This window comes from Narcine bancroftii, chromosome 6 (genome assembly GCF_036971445.1).
Source record: "Narcine bancroftii isolate sNarBan1 chromosome 6, sNarBan1.hap1, whole genome shotgun sequence".
In the NCBI taxonomy this organism is placed as follows: domain Eukaryota; kingdom Metazoa; phylum Chordata; class Chondrichthyes; order Torpediniformes; family Narcinidae; genus Narcine; species Narcine bancroftii.
This window is the reverse complement of record NC_091474.1, coordinates 162,278,899-162,301,148: the sequence shown is the minus strand read 5'-3', so window position 1 is coordinate 162,301,148 and position 22,250 is coordinate 162,278,899. Positions and strand designations below refer to the sequence as shown.

Sequence of the window (22,250 nt, the reverse complement as noted above, 5' to 3'; positions counted from 1 at the left end):
ACCCTCCTTGTTATAGCCTCTGAAAGAAGATGACCTGAATGTTCCTTTTCTCTGTTTACTGTCCTCCAGTATACCAAACCCAATATCTCATGCTCTAAATGTGTTTAATGATCTCTGATGTAGCACCTTATCTGCTCATCACAACTTTAAAAATTCCAACGCATGTGTCAAACACAACTTCACTTCCATAAATCCATGTCAACTCATTCCTGTTATTATTTTCCAAATGCCGTGTTGTCTATTTATTATAGATTGCAACATTTTTCTTTGTGTGAAGAGATAATGTGTGAACTTAATGTTTAATTTCGGACATAGGCATTGTTGTTGTGGATAATGTCAAACTAACAGAGAGGAGAACCAAGGAGACTGGGCAGGTGTCTGCACACAAACAGTTAGGTTGAGAGGTTATGCAGCAGGGAAAATAGTTTAAGCCAAAGCTGTAAAACCTCGCATTACTGGAGAAACTCAGCAGGTCAAACAGTGTCCTTTGTAGAGCAAAGGTAAAAATACATAACTGGCGTTTCAGGCTTGGGCCCTTCATCAAGGAATAGCTGAGCTGAATCAGGTGATGTGAGAATGGTGGAAAATTCCCATAAGCATTCCACAAATTTGTTACTTTGGAGTTTTCAACATTCCAAAGATCCGTCACTTCAGACCACATACCTTCATTGTCACAAAAGCAGCCTGCTCTTCATCCCCTGAAATCTTCTGACCAAGATCTCTGCTCTTCATCCCCTTCTTTGTTACCGTGCCATGCCATGCTTTCCCAGGCTGTCTTCCATCTTCTATCTTCTCCAAATCTCTTCTTGTCAGTCTGCACCCCCCCCCCCCCCACCCAAACTCACTTGCTATTTCTCTCTTTTAATCATTTCTGGTTGAAGGCCTGTATTGTTTTGGCAATTAATCAGCTGTAATGGAGTTAGACTATTAACATTTCTATTCCTCCAGAGCCTCAAAGTTATTGTTTGTAAATTGGTCTGTACCCCTCCCCATCTCTCATCTCCTGTAACCAACTATAGCGTTCCATTTCTGACATTAAATTGGCAAAATCTGGGGTCAAGTGCAAGACACAAACGTATAGGAGAAACTCAGCTGGTCACGCAGCACCCATAAGAAGTAAAAGGCAACAAAGAGCCGAGCTGTGTGACCTTCTGAACTTCTTCAGCTCTTTTGTGTATTGCGCCAATTCTGGCTTGATGTGCACCCCTGATTTTAATCACTCTGCTCTTGGCTACAGGTGTTAGTTGCTGAACCCCAAGATTTCAAAATACCTCCTTAAAATTTCTAACTCTTTCTCTCTTCCTTCAAAATGCTTCTTAAGATTTCCATCCCAGCTGACCTTATAGTTGGATGCCAGCTTTTATAATTAAAACAGAAACACTCAGCAGGTCATGTAAAGCTAAGGCAAGAGGAACAGTTAATGTTTTGGATCAGAGACCCATTTTGAGATCGGGAAAAATGAAAAACAAATTTATTTTAATAATTTGTTATGTTATGAGGAGAGGCTGGGTCTGTTTTCTCTTGAGCAATGTTGAGAGAGGGTATGATAAAAGAAGATAAAACGAGCGGACTTGTATTTAGGGCAAGGAGTAACAAATTTAGATATGATTTGTGGAGGGTTGTTTTCAACCAGAGTGTAGTAAATACTGTATCCAAGAGAGTGGTGGAAGTAGGGTCACTGAGAGCATTTAAGAAGTGTCTTGATGAGCACTTGATTTGCATTGGCATGGAAGGCCGTGAGCCAAGTGCTGGCAGATGGAATGAATACAGAAAGGTGCACATTGGTCTATAGGGTTATGGTGGTAGAATGGCCTGCTTCTACATTGCATTGCTCCATGACTGCAACTTTGAACTTGTATTTTCTCTTTCCCACTTCTGACAAAGGACCCTGAAACTCAAATATACATGTATAATAGTTGAATTTTGTGGACCAATTTATCGGGTAAAATTTAGGGGGCCGTCTATTACATAGATATTATTTTTGACCGAGATAGGTAACTGCAGACTTGAGGCTTCGGGAGCTCCAATGGGCAGGTGGGTGGCTGGGACTTCGTGGTAAGTCAGCATTTGAGGCTTCTGGAGTTCCAATGGGTGAGCAGGCAGCTGGGATTGGGTTGTAAGTCTGCGTTCAGGGTGTCGGAAGCATGGATGGACAAATAGTTGGGACCTAGGCAAGAGTCCACGGTCGGGTCACCAGGATGGGCAGGCAACCAAGGCCAAAAATAGAAGGGTTTTCTTTTACACGTGATATGATATCTGAAAAATACCTCAATTTTGGGCCAAAAATTTTGGGGGGTGGGCCACTGGTTCTGTCAAATAAAATGTCCTTGTTTAATCTTTTAATAAAGATCTTAATAGACAGTAGATGCTGGAGTAGGCCAATTGGCCCGTCGAGCCAGCTCCGCAATTTTTCAGATCACGGCTGATCATTCACTATCAGTACCCATTCCCAGCCTTATCCCCATAACCCTTAACTCCCCTGCCCACAAGAGCCTTATCTAACTCCCTTTTGAACATGTGCAGCGAATTTGCCTTCACCACCCTCTGCGGCAAAGCATTCCATAGATCCACACTTCTCTGGGTAAAAATATTTCTCCTCATCTCTGTCCTAAAGGGCCTTCCCTGTATTCTTAAACTATGCCCTCTAGTCCTAATCTCTACCAACATTGGGAACATGTCATCCGATTTCACCTTGTCTAGCCCCATTATATACCTCAATTATGTCTCCCCTCATCCTTCTAAACTCCATTGCATATTATAAGGTATGATACAATTCAGGCTATTTCCCAAGATCCTTCTTTGGTGCATTCATTAAAAATATGCAGTCTTCTAAAAGAAGAAATTTTACCCTTTTGTTCGCAGTGTGCATTACATGTTGTCATGAAGTGAGTCATTTTTTAAAAAATGATCTCATATGCAGGAAATGTGGTGTTCACCAAGTGCCCTATTTCTTTCAAAGAGGGTAAATGTTGCCCTGAGACTCATGTAAAAACAATAGTTCATTTGATTTTTCAAATGCTGTGTTGTCGTTGTAAGACAGCAAGATGTTATTGTGGTCAATAAAACCAATGAAGGTAGTATCATTGGGGATTAAAATAAACACAGCAGAGCATACTGCAAAAAAATAGGCGAGTTGGCACTTTGATTTCAGACCATTTGATAAATCTTAACAATTATCATTCATATTGCAGAATATGTTCATTACATAGCTTTAAGATCAATTGTTTTCCCAGAAGCACTTATGATCTTAGAAGTGCCGTGGAGATGACATTAAAGATTTCTCTGGACTTCAAAAACTGTGAAGCTGTATCTGCTCCATCTAAAACTAGATGACTTAAATTTATGGTAAGGGGCAAGAAATTTAGATGGGATTAATGAAGTAATAGTGAGGATATTAAATATCTGTTAATGAGCAGATGCGATGAATACAGAAAGTTGCCCTTTAGTCAGCATGGATATGGTGGGCCTGTTTCTACATTTCATGGCTCCATGACTCTGCGGGCGCAGCAGAATTACCACTAATGGGTAGTGCAAAAAATAAACTGTACACAGCACAAACATGCAAACAAAGAACTCCTCATAGGCGAGTCACCCACCCCCCTCCCATCACTAAAATCAACTTGGTGAACCTCCTCTACACTTCCTCAAGGAAGGAGACCAGAAATGCACACAATACTCCAGATGCGGTCTCACCAGTACCTTATACAATTGCAGCATGGTTTCCCTGCTCTGAAATTCAATCCCTTAAGCAATGAAAGCCAACATTCCATTTGCCTTCTTAACAGCCTGCTCCATCTGCAAAGCAACCTTTTGAGATGCATGCACAAGCGCTCCCAAGTCCTGCATGGCAGCGCGCTGCAATCATCTGCCATTTAAATAATGATATGATCTTCCATTTTTCCTTCCAAAGTGGATAACCACATATTTACCAACATTGTCCTCCATCTGCCAGGCCCTTTCCCATTCATGTAACCTATCTATATCTCTCTGCAGACTCTGTATCCTCTGAACAATTTGCTTTTCCACTCAATTTAGTGTCATCAGCAAACTTAGAAACACTACACTCTGTCCCCTCTTCCAGATCGTTAATGGATATTGTGAAACTTCATTTCTAATCCATGTTTCACTTGTGTCCCTTGACAATACATATGTATTGTTTAATAAGCACCAAAGTCAAAACTCGTGTGCGTGTATCTCTCTCTCTCTCTCTATAAATATATATATATATATATATATATGTATACACATATATACACACACATACATGAATCTACACACATACATACACACACATACATATATAAACACACACATACATAATGTAAACACACACACACAAAACTGATAATCCAAAATGGTCAGAACCAGGCCTATGTTGGATACATTTTTTTTTTCAAATAACTTCATTTTTAAAAAAGCAGTTCCAATAGCAACAGCAAATCACTTGTATCAATGTTTAAACAACAACAAACAACAAGGGAAGGGCTTTTAAGCATTAAAAAAGTGTTTAATTCTCACCAAAAAAATGCTGGCCATGGCTGATCCCCAACCGCCAATCACTGACACAAACCCACCGCTGCCACTGATCCCCAGGGAGGCTTCCCGGGCTGGTGAAACACTCAGTGGCAAGTTGGCGGGCTCCTGTCTCCAAGATCACTGGAGCTCCTGACCATGACGCAAGAATCGCAACTTCGAATCCTTAGCTAGGCCTTCCACACATGCACACTGTGGAGCCTGGTGTGCGGTAGTAGGCTAAGGGGACAGTTCGGAGTTGGTGTCGGGAGCTCCACTGTACAGGGGAAGGAGAGAAGGAAAGGGAGAGGCGGGAGTGTGAGCCCAAGGTTCTGCTATTGCCCGGGAGGCTGCTCTCCTTGATAACGCCGACCGTGTATGCCTAGGAGACAGTGGGATGCAGCTTGAGAAGGAGAGTTGGAGAGAAAAGACATCAGGGGAAGGTAAAGAAGAAATGGAACAAAAGAGGGGAGGGAGTTACCTGAAATGAGGACAATCGCCGTTCTAATTTCATTTTGATTGATTTTTTTCCAACTTGTGAGGTCATTTCAGCTCTGGAAAAAAAAATTCAGATAAATGAGGGTTTTTGATTTATTTTGGATATCCTCATTTATCAGATTTTTTTTAATTTGGAAAAATTAGGATTTTGGAGAATCTGATTTTAGATATTCAATATATATGTATGTATACTATATATATTATGATTTACATAACAATGTTCTGTTTGCATCTGTTTCAGGTTCTATTTTAAAAGTTAATAAATCAGTTTCCATTTTATTTCAGGTTATTAAAAACTGTATACAATAAATACAAAAATATCTTTTGCCAAAAATTTGTTCTAATCGTGGTAGGCTCATTGGTGTAAATCTCCCTGTATACATCGATAGGTTAAGCCAATGACTAGAATTCTGAACATCCTGGATATATATGTACAGGGCTCTGCTTTTCACAATTAAAGGTCACTGAAATTGTAGCATTTGAAACTTGCATCATACATTCTCAGCACTGTAGAAATTATAAGTCTCTGCATTTTTGAAAGTATGTTTACAGAAACTCAACATAATTCAGGATTTATAGCACAGGGCACAGCCAAGGTAAAGAGGATTAAACTCAGAATGTTCTCATGCAGCCATTATATTATCAGCCTTGTGGCAAGTAAATCTGTGAAATATGGTCAAAATCATTGGTTTGGGAAAAGAGAAATAAAGGTTAAGGTTCCATTATTGTCATGTAATACTACATATAGAATTTAACATACATGAAATTCTTTGACTTTTGTCTACCATAAAGCAGACAGAGAGTTGCCACTTTGTCCAGCACCCCTCACAGAAACCTACAGCACCTGGTGTTTCTAGGCAGTTTCTCCTCCAAGTACTGACCAATCCTGAATAATGGCAGAGATTCCAGGTTCTTCATTATGGAGTGATGAAAGTTGGTTAATGTGGAGCTCACTTCTGTAGGAAATTATGATCTTATTGTTATTCTTGTACATAGTAAATCACACAACATATAAATAGTGAGTGAACCATCATGAAGTCATGATATTGTTGTGGGTCAACATTAAAATACTCTTGCCTTAACCTGGATTTAGCAGTTGTTTTTTTTGACAAATAAAGCATGTTAATGTTTGCATCCATTTTCTATTTAAGTCCCAGTTGCTGGGAAATTGGACTTAGCATTTCCTGTTGCAATTCACAGCGTGTGGGTGTCATTATCCTGTTGTATTTTGTGCATGTGATGATTTGCAGACAAGAGCTGGATCAGAAGCTTACAACCAATTACCATCCCTCACAGTAAAACAAGAAACACTTGATGCTGGAAGCCATGCAGGCACTGGAAGACATTTTTTTAATTGACTCCCTTTTGCAAACAAGCAGCATTGAGAAATATCACAGCATTTGTGAATCTGCTGTCATCTGTGGCCCTTCATCTTGAGGAAAGCCCAGTCTGACCATTCCCACTTCTCTACCTCGTGAAAATTTCCCCACCTTTCCATTTTCCTTCTTCCCAGCCATATATTTCCTCATTATTGTGGCAAGTGTGACCACCATTAAGGGAATGCTTTCTCACAGTTTCTGAATCCTCACATGCCCATTTGCTCCTCCCGCCCCTCCAAACCTGCCATAGCACCATCAATCTTGATGTGCCTTCAATCTTTCTTCTTTCCAGATCAGGCATTTAGAGAGGAACAGAAGTTGGTGTGTGATAGAGTGAGTTGAACAGCATTCAATACCAGTGATCTCAGCCAAAGCATTGTGATGGAGGTCAAATGACATCAAGATTATAATTTATGCAAAGTCACAATTTAGGTTGGGTCTTGGTGAAATGCAGTCTCTCGGCCTGGACCTTGTAATTATACATGGGTCTCTGTTGAATTCTAGACTGATGCTTCCCTTACTTCTGAAGTGTTGCTTGGTAAGTCAGTGCAAAATATTTGATAGCTTCAGTCAGAAACAGGTTCTAGTTTGACATTTGGTAAAGATTCATAACTAACGTTTCGAGCCAGAAACCTTCATGAGGCAAGCACCTGCTTTTTTTTCCATACCTTGATGAAGGGCTCAGGCCCGAAATGTTGGTTATATAATGCTAAATGTTAAAGAATGCTATATGACTTGCTGAGTTTCTCCAGGATATTTGTTTAAACTAAAATCAATGTCTGCAGACTTTCTTGTTTTACTCTGGGCTAACAACTTAAGTCACTTTCCATAAATGCTGCATGTATTTTACTGACAAACCAATGTTCAAGAAAAAAAAAGATCTCTCTGCATTAATGTCAAGATTGTGGTTTAGTTGAAGAATCCCATGAAGGCAGTTGTAAAGAAAACGTCCAGCAAATTTATGTGTGCTTTTCTGAGCCTGAAGTACTTCTTCAGGTTGGTGTCAGAAATTAAGAGATTTTGTCAGATGAATCATGGATTAACTTCATGTTTTATCTGTACTGAAGGCTTGTACACCTGTCTCAAATGAAAGTGTGGACTGGATGCCACAGTTGCAGAATCACGAGTCTTTTTTTGATTTAGGTAGTCATAGTGAAGATTTCAGTTCAACAGTACATCTCATGGAATTATTTTTAAGATTCATTTGACAACAGTTTTTTCAGAGTTTGGAAGACAGTTATTTGAAATAACTTTTATCCTGGGCTAATCTTTGATTTCACCATCATCTTTCGAGGAGGAGTTGCCTCTAGAGACTTCTAAAAGATATAACTTAACTTGCAAAGTCTTTTTGAAAGCCAAGAAATAAAAGTGGTATGTAAGAATGATGCAATAGGGACCAGGTAACACATGATCCACATCCTAACCATATTTCCCCCCTCCCCATCTGCACTTGTGCTAGGCCCATAATGGCAGGAACATTTTAAGTCCATGCTGGTTGATTAGGTCCTACCAGATCCGTTGACTTGCTTGTTCAGTGAGGTGAGACAGGATATGACAGGCAAGTCAGTTGTTGGAGGCAGAAATTTAGGCCTTACGACAAATGACCTTTTCCTTAAAAACAATTGGAAGCCATCATAAAATTTAAATATTTTAAAATAAATTTAAATGTTTAAAAATAAATATGGAAAAAGCATATTGATCAAAACATATTAGATTGGGATTAATTAACTCAAAGGATAAATATACTTTGAATGATCGGGAAATAAACAAACATCTTTGATGCCGGGATTGGTCACCTTGTTCTCATGAGTGGGGTTCTGCCAGGTATGAAGTGCATCCACCTGTTTGGCTCCCTGCAGCACCCACACTGCAATGAACAGGGTGGGCACCTGGGCTGCACTGCTGGGTGCAAGTTGGCATTTCGCCCAGGAACTGCTGCCTGGCCAGCAGAACATTCTGGCCTGTTTCCGTTTATCACTTTGTTACCCTTCAAACGTTCATTCTTTGCAGAAACTCTTTCAGGTTTATCAACTGGATGTCACTGCTATTTTCATTTAATTCTTAATTTATGGAATGCTTTATCTACAATTCACCACCCAGAGAAGTGGGCTTCTACTCTCTACCAAGATGATGATAGATTATAAAGAGCAAAGAGGAAACTCCATGTCACGTCTGGGTGGCTTGGAGTCGATTTGCAGGCAGATGACAGCATTCTGGGACAATAACACAGATTTCAGATTTATTGTCAGAGTACATACATGAGATCCCTTTTTCCTGCAGGCACAGCAGAATTACCACAAATTGGTAGAGCAAAAAAATAAACTTTACGCAATGTAAACATGTAAACAAATGAAAGAACTGTAAGCAGATAATGAATGTAAACAAACTGACTGTGCAATACAGAGAGAACAAAAGAAAATCAATAAGTGCAAAAGTGATGGCAGGTTTCCCTCCCAAGGAAAGATATATGTGCATCAGTATATGTGACCTGAGGGTTCACATGGTGAATTCCTGGTACAAGGATTTTGTTGTAAGAGGTGATATTAAGCAGACTGTAGATGCATTCTGGAATTTGGAAGAATGAAAGGTGATGTAATTAACACATTCAAAATTATTCTGGAGCTTGTCAGAGGAGATGCAGGGTCAAAAATTCTCCTGCCTGGATTGTCCAGTTTCACGGTGATTTGGATCAGAAATATGAAGAAGATGATTGTGGGCACTTAGTCCCTGAGTATTTTGAGAAGAACAATCAGTAGGAATCTTAGACATTTAGGAAATCACAGATATTGAGCTTGTGTCAGAAAGAAGTGCTGAGGGGAAGGATCAGCCGTGAACTGACTGAATGGTGGAGAAAGTACAAGAGGCACAAAGTCCCACTCCTGCTTCTGGTTCTTGTCTCTGCATGTCTCCAGTATAAAATGCACAAAAAATTTAAAATGATTGGAAAGAGAGTAATTCCATTCAGATGTGAGCAGAACTATCTCATATAGCAACTGATTAACTCTTTGAGTTATTACCAACAGGTTGACTCCATGATTCAGAAACCGAAAATACTGGAAACACAACCCTTTAGCTTTCTTTTTCTTTCCCTAAATGTGGAATATCCTTGACAAAGGGACTCCACCAATGGGAGGTGAAGAGGTTTAGAAGTACCTGCTTGGTGTCTTTGCAACCCTGCCACAAATGACAGTGTAATCGCAAACCAGGCCTAAGGTTTTGCCATTTTATAGCTAGTGTGGTAACAGTATTTTCAAGAAAAGGTGATACAACTCTTATACACCTTGGACAGATGTTGCATGCTCCAGAACACTGACCTCAGTCTGTTCACAAAATCCCACCATAAGAAGTGGAAAGATTGACCATAATGAAAAAGGTTGACCAGCTGGCAAAGGTGACGTCCCTTAAGTTTCTCCAGTGAATGGCCAGAAAGGAACATTGATACCTAACCCTGCCCTGGGTTCTGCTCGCAACCAGAGGGGCAGCAGGGAGCAATGGTCATTGTGGCTCCAGGGAGTGTTTGGAGAGAGAGAGAGTCTAATATCATGTGCACATCATAGCAATCCCTGTGGCACTTTGTTCTGTGCACAATCAAGCTTTGCATTTTGGTTGCAATCCTCCTGGTCAATGCAGGATCCTGAGTTGCTTTCACCAAGGTTGACATTTACAACAAATATCAAGAGTGGCGTGCAGAGGAACCACAAATCAGCATGACCTGTGTAGATCAGTGGTTCTCAACCTTTTTCTTCCCACTCTCATACCACTTTAAGTGATTCCTATGCCATCGGTGCTCTGTGATTAGTAAGGGATTGTAATAGATGATATGTGAGTGGGAAGGGAAGGTTGAGAATCATGCTCTAGATCTAGTTGTTATTGAAATATTTTGCTTGAGAAAAATGGTAATCTTCTGGAGGTAGAAACCATGCACATAACGAGTCAATTAGGTATGATTAAAACTGGTTTTCAAAATTTTTCTTTCCACCCACATACCACCTTAAGCAATCCCTTATAATCAAAGAGCACCTATGGCATAGGGTGGTATGTGGTGGTATGTTTACTGCTGCAGCAGTAAACAGACACAAAACTCGAGAAAGACTGTACAACATGTTTTATCCAGTTAAAAGTCTCTGCTACAGTAGTAGCTATACTGGTAACTCCGGAGTGACTGCTTGGAAGGGGCCGGCTGAGGATTATATTGACAGCCGGTTGGGTGGAGTTAGGTCTATTCAGGTCAGCTGATTGACAGTCGGCCAGGTGTGGTCTGTCCTCTGGTGATCTTCCTGCAGTTACAGAGATTGCCCCCTAATGGTGTATCACCACAGAGTGGAAAAAAAAGGTTGCGAACCACTGGTCTAGATCAATCACCTGCCCATAGCATCATCTGGATTGAAGGCTTGATACTGAAACCTATGACAATCATTTTCTTCCCCAAATATTCTGTTTCAAATAGAAGGCAATGATGGTGTGACTTAGCCACTTGAGTTACAAAATTCTAAAAAATGGACTGTGAAAAGATACCATATCTGTTATCCTTGCTCCTTGAATATATTCAATGACATCTCAGTTCTCTGGGATAAAGAATGGCAAACATTCACAACCCTCTGAAGGAAGAAATTAGGAAGGGTTGATCTCTTAATTGATCAGACCTAATGTTCTTGTGCTTGATACTCCTACTTAGGGAAGAATCCACTTAGCATCGCATTTCAAATCTCCTCAGAATTCGATATTTTTCAATAAGATCACCTCCAATGGTTATGGATCCAATCTCCTGAACCATCTTTCATACGTCAACACCATCATCCCAGCGATCAACCCAAGGAGCCAGTGGTCCAGTGCCTCCAGTGCAAGCCTTAAGATGACATATCTCCACACAATGCACTCCAAGTGCAGTCAGAATTGCACCTAAACATCCCTAACCTCTTCCTGTAGCCTCGTCACTTAATTGTTATACCTGCCTGTGATGCACACTGTCAATGACTCCGAAGACTGAGTGAGGAACAATGGGCTTTAATATACATTAAATTTCATCTGGCCCAACTCCATGTGCTCAAATGAATGGAAGGGGGTAGGGAGGTCAACCTTTATGGCTAGGTCACGGGGGGGGGTTCATGGGGTTGGGCGGGCCAGTCACTTATGTAACATTATATACATATCACTACAGCCTGAAAACCTCTTCCTTTTTTATTAACCAAGTTCTAACAGGCACATAGTTACCGTGCAGAATCGGTTGATACTGTGGTATCCTGACAGTAAGCTTTGTGAAATTATTGCAATATTCTTTTTTAAAATAATGATAACTTAGCTTCAATGATTGAAGAAGAAGAAATTTACTTTTCTCTTTAAATGTTGTTGATTCATGATTGTAAGATGTTAAATCCTTGCCTCAAAGGTCAATGTTTTAATGATTTGTGTTTTAATTCAAGTATTTCTGCATGGGAAGGAACTCAAGAAAAATTTTCCTAATTTTGCCTACCTGTCCTTTGTGACTAAGTGCTGTTGTTTTCACCAAATGAGCAACTGTATTGATATTAAAGCAGTGAAACTGACCTGACCTGTTCTTTCAGCAGATGAAGGGTGTGAGGATGAGGACGAAACAGAGAAACGGCAGAATGGAAAAGAAAGAGGTATGCTCCGAAAAAAATAGAATTTGACCATGTCAGAGACTTTTCTATGAAGAGTTGTTTGTCACATGTTTTATTCACATACAGTCCCTCTCCATAATAAAAAGAAAATGCTGGAGCTGTTTTAATGGCAGTGCTGCCGCTGGTGCAGATCTGTGGAGAGACCACATTCCCGCAGGGTCCATCTGCCCAGTCGATCTGTCATTAGCTCTGTACAGGCTTTAAGGTGCTGACGGTGGTTTGATTTAAAATACTGTGACCACGGGATCTGTTCCTGTGATCGGCAGCAGGCCATGAAGGGGTTACAAACTCCGAGGAAGCAGGGCACAAGAAAACTAGAACAACTCCTCCCCCCCCCCCCCACCCACTCCCCACCTTTCTGAAAAGGAGAAGCAGAGGATTTGGCCCACTGGACTGAACAATATGAATAAGGAGGCAGTAGTGGATTTGCTGGAACCCTGAAACCTACCCTGCCATTAAATAAGATCTGAGCTACCGGTAATCTGGTTGGAACTTGAATGCATTCCTGTTGACCTCAGTGATGATGTTCATGGATAACCTGAACCAATGAATATACTGGACATCATAGAGGTCTTGTTGGGATTTGAAATTCTGTTGGCATTGAGCCTTTGCTATCTTTGCCTCTCAGCCCAAGAACACAACTTAAAGGACACACACACACCCCACAACAACCACACACCACATACACCCCACAAACACACACCACACCCAAAACACACCCAAAACACACCCCACAACAACCACACACTACATACACCCCACAAACACACACACACACCCCACACATACACCCCACAACAACCACACACACCCCATGACAACCACACACATACCACACATCTCATGTACACCCCCACAGCAGCCACACACACCCCCACAACATCACATACACCATGCAACAACCACACACATACCACACATCTCATGCACACCCCCACAGCAGCCACACACACCCCCACAACATCACACACACCCTGCAACAACCACACTCATTGCCCCACGCATATACACACACGCATATACACACACGCATATACTCACGCATATACACACAAGCAATAACACACAAGCATAAACACACATGTACACACACACACACACACACACACACACACACACACACACACACACACACACACACACACACACACCATGCTTCTAGTCAAATTTCCTGATGTTAACAGAGTGCCCCTTGAAATAATTGGAAAAAACATCCAAGTAGAGCATTGTGTTCTGAGTTCAACAATGTTTGATAATCATCATAATTCATTTCACAACCTCCAATTTGTTGCAGTAACAGTGGAAACGAGTGTTGAATGAACTGAGACATCATTAGGTGTGTGAGAACAGCAGACAGATGCAATTTGCACTGAAAATATAGGCCTGAAGCAATCCAATTTCCAGACACAATTTTGTAAAATTATTGCTATTTGACTACAGAATCCTAATTACTCAGTAAGACCATTCAGCTCAGGGATACTTGAAAGTGCTTCCTAATTTAGTTCTGCTTCAACCTCTTTGTCCATAACTCTGGATAATCATCTGGAACTCTGGAACATGTTGGATTTGGGCTTGTGGGTTTACATTTTCAATAATTTATTCCTGAATTGAATTCTAAAAGATTGAAGGTTCTTTAATTTTTGGTTCACCACTTTCTACTGTTGTTCGGATCAGCTTACTCAATCTCTAATTTTGTCAAGATATTTTCACATGTGGTGAAAGTCATTGTGTTGATTTATTGTTTACAAACTACAATTAGTGTATTTTCTAATTGTTGCACCTATTTATTTATAAATTTTCAATCGTGTCACCACTCAGCCAAAATGAAATTTCAATCACAAATCTAAAATTGATCAATGTAATTTTCACTTTAACATTCTAAACGTAAATGCAATAATACCCAATGGAAAATTGAATTATATTTGTTTCAAATGTTGCTACCAAGATTAAACGTATGTTTTTGATCTGGTCCACCAGTGTGTGCTATCTATGTCCACGTAAAGCTGGAGTCCTCAGGAGCGACATTGAACTGCAGGTTATTCACTAAAAATGGCAACACAGAGAGATCAGGTGGTGAAGAAAGATGTATTTTCTGCTTACCTTCATAGGTTGAGGGATAGAATTGAACAGCTGAGACATCGTATTGTAACTTTACAAAACACTCGTCGGGCTACACTTGAGTATTGTGTACAAGTTAGGTAATTGCACTGGAGAGGCTACAGAGGAGATTCACCAGGATATTGCCAGGATTGGAGGATTTTAGTTATGGTGAGTGATTAGACAAATTGAGCTTGTTTTTCCTAAAGTGAAGAGTCTGAGGGTAATCTGCTTGAAGTATACAAAATGATGAAAAGTTTAGACAGTGTAGATAGTCAGAACCTTTATCCCATCGGAAGGATAGTTGTCAAAAACAAGAAGGCATGAGTTTAAGGTGACAGGAGTTTTAAAAGGACTCTAAGGGGTAAATTATTTTCACACAGAGAGGGGCTGATAGCTGGAACATGCTCCCAAAGCTGGTGGTGGAGGAAGATGAAATTACAATGATCAAGAGGCACATTTTGACAGTACATAAGTGGACATGGATAAAATGCTGATAAATGGGATAAGTATGGAGAGGCTCAACAATCGTCGTGGACACGGTGAGCTGAAAGGTTTGCTTCTGTGTTCTTCAGCTTCAGTTCTCTGTTGTTATGACTCAATTATTTTTCAATTCCCATTTTTGAGGGAGCTGATTGGTTGAACCTTATTTGAGACCCCAATGTTCAGTTTCATAATGTGGTACAAAAGTTGTAGCAGAAAGGAATTTAGGGACCAAGAGTATTTAAAAAGCAATTTAGAAATCGTGAGTGGGATTTGAGATGGTAGAATGACATCAAGGTGGTATATGAAAATCTGCTTTAAGTGAGCACTCGTAAAGGAAGGAATGAGCAAAATGTTCTCTTCAAAAAACCTCCATCAAGGAGCCAGAAATGAGATGCGTGATTTGGTTCAAGGCAATGAGTCCTTACAAATTGGTGCCATGTATCTACAAGAGCTGAGAGCCATTCTCCCGACAAGAGTCTCATAAAGTTGGGAAGAACCAGGAGATTTTTGATGAAAATTTGTTTCTCCAGGTGGTATTCATGCTTGTGGAAGAGGATACTGGAGTTTTGTAGGTTCTGTGGCAAGAGTCATGAGCTTTGTGAACAGAGGTGAGAAAGTTACCTGCAAAAAAAGAGTTTGAATTTTGTAAAAAATGATTTATCTTCCGACAGGTTAAAGTAGAAAATGGAAGATGGAAACTAAATCAAGTAAGTGAGTGGATCACAACCAGTAAATATCGTGCTTAAACTATAATGATAGTCATCAGTTATTAGCTTTGTTTGATTTATGGCCAAAAATAAAGTGTAAATGAACAAATTTACAGACATTAAAGTCTGCTTCTCTATCCAATGGGAAATGCTATTATTTTCCCAAAAGCTGCAATTTCAGTACTCCCAGGCAACTTGTGTCTGTGATCCTCCAACTTTGACAAATTGAATGCAGTACCAGAGCTCCAATTGGCTGAATTCATCAGCCGGGAATCTGCTGGGTGGGCCAGCATCAGATTTGGCCTGGGACAGTCGATCTATTCTATTGAATAAAGAGGAGTGAGTGGAAAGGGCATCGGCAAAGGTAAATTAAAAAAGAAAGTCTGCATTTTTCTCCAACTCAATAACCCTATTGTGGCTGCCAACTCTTTATCAACTCTTCAGCTTTATCCACTTTGCTGCAAATATAAGGTTGATTTTATTTTAATTAATTGTGCTTATTTTAATTTTGTTAGCAGTTAAATGAGTTGCATGTTAATGATTGTCAGGAACATACAGGAGCATTCATATGCCTGAAGAGCTTTGAGAACTTGGTTTTACAATTTCGAGGACAGGGCATATCTTCACCCATCCACAATATTATTACAATTTTGTTGCTTTGCATCATCAGATCTACTTTAGTTGTAGATTGGTGACTTGATTCTGGCAGCATGTCTTGGCATATTTATATTTTGTTTGTAGTCAAGCTGAAGTTTGGATTTCAAATAAATGTTGTTGTCCAATCCAAACTTTCCCCCATTCCCTTTGTTTGATGTTTAGTTGCATGGTGATTCCTTGGGCATCAATCATTTCTTGGTTTTGCACTCTTTTATGTTATAGTCTTCAGAATTTCTGTCCTCTAAATTAAGCCACAGCAGACCCTGCTATCAAGCATTAACTGGTCTTTTGAACTGTCAAAATTTGAAGGGAGGCAGCACTGCAGATCATATTTGCAGAATCTGCTGCTTTGAAGTGGCCAATGATGTTCATCCAAAACCCACAACTAAACAAAAAAATTACAACATGAATGAACCATTTGATTTCTTGTACCTGCTGTCTGATTCAGTAAGATCTTTGCTGATGTTACCACACCAACACTTACTTGCATCCTTAACATCTGAATTGAAGCAATTCTCCCCTTTTCAATCAATCCGTCATTTTTAAAGATCATGATTGCTCTGATTCTAACCTCAGCTTTGCACTCTTGTCTACTCCTGTATCCTCTCTATCTACCTCCAACTCTTCCTTAACCCCATAATCCTTGACACTCTTAATATCAGAAAATCTACTGATTTCTGCCTACAATATAACGTACTGAGCCCCTGCAATTTTCAGGTATAAAATTCCAAAGACTCGCATCTCTGGGTGAAGACGTTTTCTCTCAACTCTGTCCAGAATAATTGTTCACATAATTTGAGTCTGTGGCCCATGGTTCTAAGTTTCCCAACAGAAGGAAACATCAACTCTGCATCTTTGAAATCCCAGAGTATATCAGCCCCACCTGCTTCATCATTATTCATTAGACAGCCGAGGAATCTTCACCTCTCTTCGATAGACAGCCAAGGAATCAATCTGATGAACCTGCACTTTGGCAAATATATCTTTCTAATCCCATTATAGTCCTTCTCTGACCTATGATACTTGATTCTCATCATTATTACATACTCCACGTCCTCTCAGCCAATAATCATGTCCTCTCTGCACCCTGGTTTAAGGGATGTAAGCAATGACCTGATCTTGATGTCCTCTCCTCATTGTTGAATTGCTTTTTGTGCCTGACTGCCTATTCTATTCAGTCCAAAGCTGAACTCCACTCTCATTAATGCACAGTTTACATTTTAATATGTATGTCTTCAAGTTATTCAGTCTTTAATTCCAGAGTCATTTCCTATAAGTTTGTTGAAAAACAGCCAAGAGACACTGACAGTCATGAGCAACAATCCAAGCTTTGGGAATTGAAGTGTGATCATCCTTGCAATAGCCACCCATTAAGATCAGCTCGCAGCACAGAACAAGAATCTACTCTGAGGCAGCCTGAGTGATTCAACTTCTTAACGCAGATAAATTGGCATTATTTCATCTTCTTCAGATTTAACTATGTTAAATACTGGCTTTTTGTGACCTGGGGGGTCAATTGCATGATGAAATTTATACATTTTATAATGCATTGTTTGATCTGGACAAATACTTGGTTTCATCTTCCCAATATTATATATTACAGGCACAGTGACTGTACAAAGAAATCAATCATACTTGACTTTAATTCGGCTGTTAGAACCACTCTTCTTTCAGCTGTTGAAGACATCATTGTGTGAATGTTAAAGAAAACAGAATCAGCCTTTTGCTGAACAATAAACTTTCTGGTTCCACTCAGTGAAGGACTTTGGCACAGGAACACGTTCATACCTGTCTTCTAGATCCGGTGCACGCTTTACTTCCCTCCAGCAAATTCTGACTGTTTTTGTAATGATTTGTTTTTCGAGTCTTAAAGTTGATTATGTTACATATAAAAATGACAACATTACCACTTCAGTGTCGGCGGCTTAAGTAGGCTTACGTGGAATTAATATTGTGTCTTTTACTGCTGTATTGTTCATGTATGTCCTCTGTCAATTTATACTTTGAATTTGTCCTTCAAATTGCTATACATTTCTTCTTAATTTGAAAATACTGAGGGAATTCTTTACTACATTGCCTAAGCCAGCTGCCAACATTTATATTTTCCAGTAATTCTGCCCCTGGCATTTTGACATTTCTGAGATTTGGGTTCAAATCCACTTCTGTGATAAATGCATCCTTCATTGATATCTTAATCCACCACTTGATGAACGACAGCCCTTCACAGGAAACTTCAAAAAATCATATATTTCTCAACTTTGAGGCTCAGATTGAAGGATACAGCAAGCAGGTGTCGGAGTTGGAATTTGCCGAAATCATTTACCATTCATATGTAATTATCACACTTTCCAAAATAAAAAATGATTCAGATGAACAAAATTAAATTAATTTCCAGCATTCAAAAGACTCATTTTGCAAGCAAGGTGAGATAGAAATATGAAATAAAAACAAGTAATTCTGTAAGGCATCATCTGAGGAAAGAGACACAGTTAACATTTAAAGTTAAAAACCCTTTGTCTCAGTGTTTTCAGTATATTATATTTTTATTTCAGGTTTCCAAAATCTGCAAGCTTACCTTATTTTCATTTGCTTTTGGAAATGGGAAAATTCATCTGAAAAAATTAGCATACACTGCAGAAGTGCCATTTGAACCAACATCTACTTCCATAACCAATGTAAAATCCTTTCTCTTTTTAAATAATCTAATCCTTTGAAGGAGAACCATTTTCCCTTTGCAAAAGATAAGTACAACTAAATTTAAATTATATACCTCTTTGTACGATCTCCCCATGTCTTCGTGGGTTTCCTGTCATGTTCCAAACACAGCGTATTTGAGTAGCATGGGTTTGTGGGCTAGAAAGGCCTGTTACCATGCTGTATCTCTAAATTAAATTAATTTCAATTTGCATATTCATTACTAGTCCAATTTTTCTGACTATACTTCAAAGAACAAGTCATTCATTGATGCTTCATTTGTGACTCCATTCCACTGACTCCAAACTTTGCATGGCATTTAAAACAGTGCTGCAAAGACCCTGGAGATCAGTCAACGTCTGCAGAAAGAGAAATGGTTAATGTTTTTTTCTTCCATAGGTGCTGTCTGATCACAGTTTCTGCCTGATCACTGCATTGTTCTGGCATTTTCTACTTTCATGTCAGATTTCCAGTAGCTATAATTTGGCAGTTTTCATTGATGGTGTGAAAAAAAATATTTTAATCTTAAATTTTGCTGAAGTTTATTAAGTTGTTACTTGTATCCTCAAACTCTGTGCCCATGCTCTGAGTTAAACAACATGATTCATATTTGTTTGATTTTAAAATAATATAAAATGCAATGTCTTTATCATTTCACTTCATCTGGAAGGAACAATTTTGCAAGAGAAATTTTCCAGGCCTATCCTGTACTTCTGGGATGATTGGCTTTCAAAGGCCAAGTCTGGATAATATTGAGCAATTTTCTGCACTCACATTGCCACTGAAATGCCTTCTAATGTTTTATGTTCTGTAATAGATTGCCTTTGGCTACTGAGGATGCAGAAATATGGGATCTGGAGGTAGAGTTTGGGTTCCAGGTGTCCACAAATATGACTGAATTTCTTCATAGCACTTGAGTGGTTTTATGCCCCACCTTTTCTCTCAACCCTTCTGCTGCTTCTGTGCTGTGAGATTCTGATAACTAGTTGTGAAAGAGCAGCAATATGTGTGGAAAGATGGGCAACTTCCTCTACCCATTATCATCAGCCAGTACCCCAAATGCACTCTCCTTCAATGCGTCCTTCCCTCTCTCTGCATACTTTTGAGGGCTCTGTCTTCAATCAACCAAGCCCAAGACTTCTAAAAGGGAGGGAAACATATTACTTGAAATTAATTATTTTTAAAGTTCTGTGTCCTTGTGTTCCTTATGAAAACCTACTGCTTTGAGAAAGAGATTCTAACATCATCTTCTTGCCTTGATTGCATTTTTGTCTAATTTTGGCGACATGAGATCACTTGAGATGCATTCTGTTGTTAAAGGCATGTTACAAATCCAATTGTTTTCAATCAAATTTGATTGGATCGGCAGGGTTTAATTCCTGCCCAAGCAGGTGAGCTTGCTGCAGATGGGAATTGGTATTCTTCACTTTACCCAGTGTGGCAAATGCTCCAATTGTTACTTTATTGATTATTTAAGGAGAAACATGGCATTAAATCAAAGTATAATGCAAGGGCTGAAAGGTTATTGGGATAGGTTGAAGGAGCATGATAAATGTCACTGTACGCTCAGATCTGCATGACTTATTGTTGCAAGGAGTTCTATATCTTTCAGAGGCTTTCTTTCTACTGTGTAGCTAAAAATATTCCTCTGCAAGCAGAGGGGCTTTAAAATCACAAGCAGAGATGGGTAGTGTTGTAGTTAGTTCAACATTGTTAATAGAAAATGAGTAACTTTAGAAGGGATTCAGATATTTTAAATGAGCTGGAAAATCTGTATAATAGTATTGTTATAAGTGAGGTCATTCTTCACATTGAAATCGGCCACCTTGTAAATTATGCAATTTTAAGTTAATTTGTATAGTATCTTAAATGTGTTGTGAGTTTAAATGCATCATGTCTTATAATGATTAACTCGTTTTGTGCATCCCAGACTTGCCATCTGTGAAAGATAACTCAATATTATGCTATTTTATATTGCATCGGCTCTTTTCCCCAATTGCTGAAGGTAAAACAGATACAGTGATAAGGAACCAGATCAAAGTTTTTTTATAAAAAGTTTTGTTTTATTTGTGGAATTAATACCAGTTGTCATCTTTCTATTTATTATGTTGTGCTGATGTAGCGCTGCAAAAAAATTATTGAGTCCTTATCTTTCATTCAATCACAAATAAAGCTGAATCATATTTGAAAGTCAGTGCTTCCTGGAGTCTAATGTCCAATCGAGTGCCAATGACAGCAAACCTGAAGCAAATAAATAAGAATGGTAATGGCCAGGGCTGTGTCCAACCCACAATGTCATAAATGCACTTAAACAAGCCAATTTTATTTTAACAATTACGAGACACTCATGGATAAAAGGAACTGATTTTTTTTTTGTCCCACAACAACCTTTAATTGTCTTTTCATATGATGGTTCTCTGACTTCAAAGCTAGTTATTGCCTTTTGACAAATTTAAAAATTTGCAAGGGCATGTTAAGATTGTAATTAGAACATTGTTTATTTTTCTGTTGATGAGAATACACTGAAATGTAACAAGGCAGACCTGCATACAAATGCAAGAATAAATAGGAAAACATAATTACTTTTTAAATTTCCGATGTAAACCAATTAGGCACAGAATAGGATAAAGAAAGCTCCAACAGTATCCGAAGACATGAAATTATAAACTCCTTCATGCTACTTTTGCCAGAATTAGTAAAATGAGGTGTTGAGAAATGACATTCTTGGTGTTGTTAAGAATGCAATTTTAGAATCTTCCTTACCACCCAGTATGTTAAACAACTGTTGAGATATTAATATGGTGTAGTGCCAGCAGATTTTCTTACATATATATAATATATATGATCAGTGTAATAACCAATTTTCATTGCAGAAAACTGAACTACACTAATAAATGTTAGAATCATAAATTATTGCTTGAGCCCTGATCCACCATTGAGGTGGTATGAACATGTTCACTGTACACATTAATCTTTCCCCCAGTGCATCAATAGTGTTCACCTCAGTCTGTCCACACACAGATATTCCTCCTGAATTCTTCAATTAATCTATTTCTTCAATTAGTTCTTCCATCAGCACCATCCTCCATGCAGTAAATAAATATGCTTATAACACAATATAGTTTACATCAAATGCTTAGGGCAATTGTATTCAATAATTTGAATTTGTCACTGAAAGTAAAGTAGTAGTAGACAAGATTAAAAATCTGATAGGGAGTGGAAGGTGTGTGATATTTTCTGGTCATTTCCCCTATTCTCCCAATGCCTTCGCATCCATGCTGGGATCAAGGAACTTCGTGCTTCAAGTCATGAAGTGCTACATTTCTTGGTCAGCTAAGTGCTGGAGAAAACCTACTCCTGCTGCTTCAACAAACTTCACTTGTTTGATAAAAAGACATTTATCTTTGTTAAAGGTTTTACAGGATCTTCTAATGTTGCTAATACCCTCAGAGCATTAATTAGTAATTTAATATTGCCATGCAACTTTTATTTTATGAAATTGTTTGAAAAATTATTATCCTTACGTTGGATGAGAGACTATGATTGCTCAGTGTTCAGTCCACTCAAGGATGAGAGCACTC

The 22,250-nt window shown here is 39.0% G+C and overlaps 1 protein-coding gene and 1 long non-coding RNA gene across 8 annotated transcripts in view; one reads left to right on the top strand and one right to left on the bottom strand.

Annotated features, from left to right (window-relative positions):
* LOC138736670 (uncharacterized) overlaps nt 1-5,954 on the bottom strand; it is a 33,073-nt gene extending 27,119 nt beyond the window's left edge. The window contains exons 1-2 of the long non-coding RNA XR_011340489.1: nt 5,855-5,954; nt 4,994-5,066 (exon numbers count right to left, since the gene is read on the bottom strand). This is a non-coding gene — a long non-coding RNA (uncharacterized lncRNA). The remainder of the gene's footprint in view (nt 1-4,993; nt 5,067-5,854) is intronic.
* dtnba (dystrobrevin, beta a) overlaps nt 1-22,250 on the top strand; it is a 493,032-nt gene that overhangs the window by 349,638 nt on the left and 121,144 nt on the right. For 4 of the 7 annotated variants that reach the window (XR_011340480.1, XR_011340479.1, XM_069886546.1 and 1 more), the window contains exons 21-22: nt 11,951-12,010; nt 15,283-15,318. Coding sequence is in view for 5 of the 7 variants with exons in the window: in XM_069886546.1 (XP_069742647.1) it covers nt 11,951-12,010; nt 15,283-15,287 (65 nt within the window). In the remaining 2 variants the exon portion in view is untranslated. The other 3 variants (XM_069886547.1, XM_069886544.1, XM_069886548.1) reach the window with 3 other exon arrangements.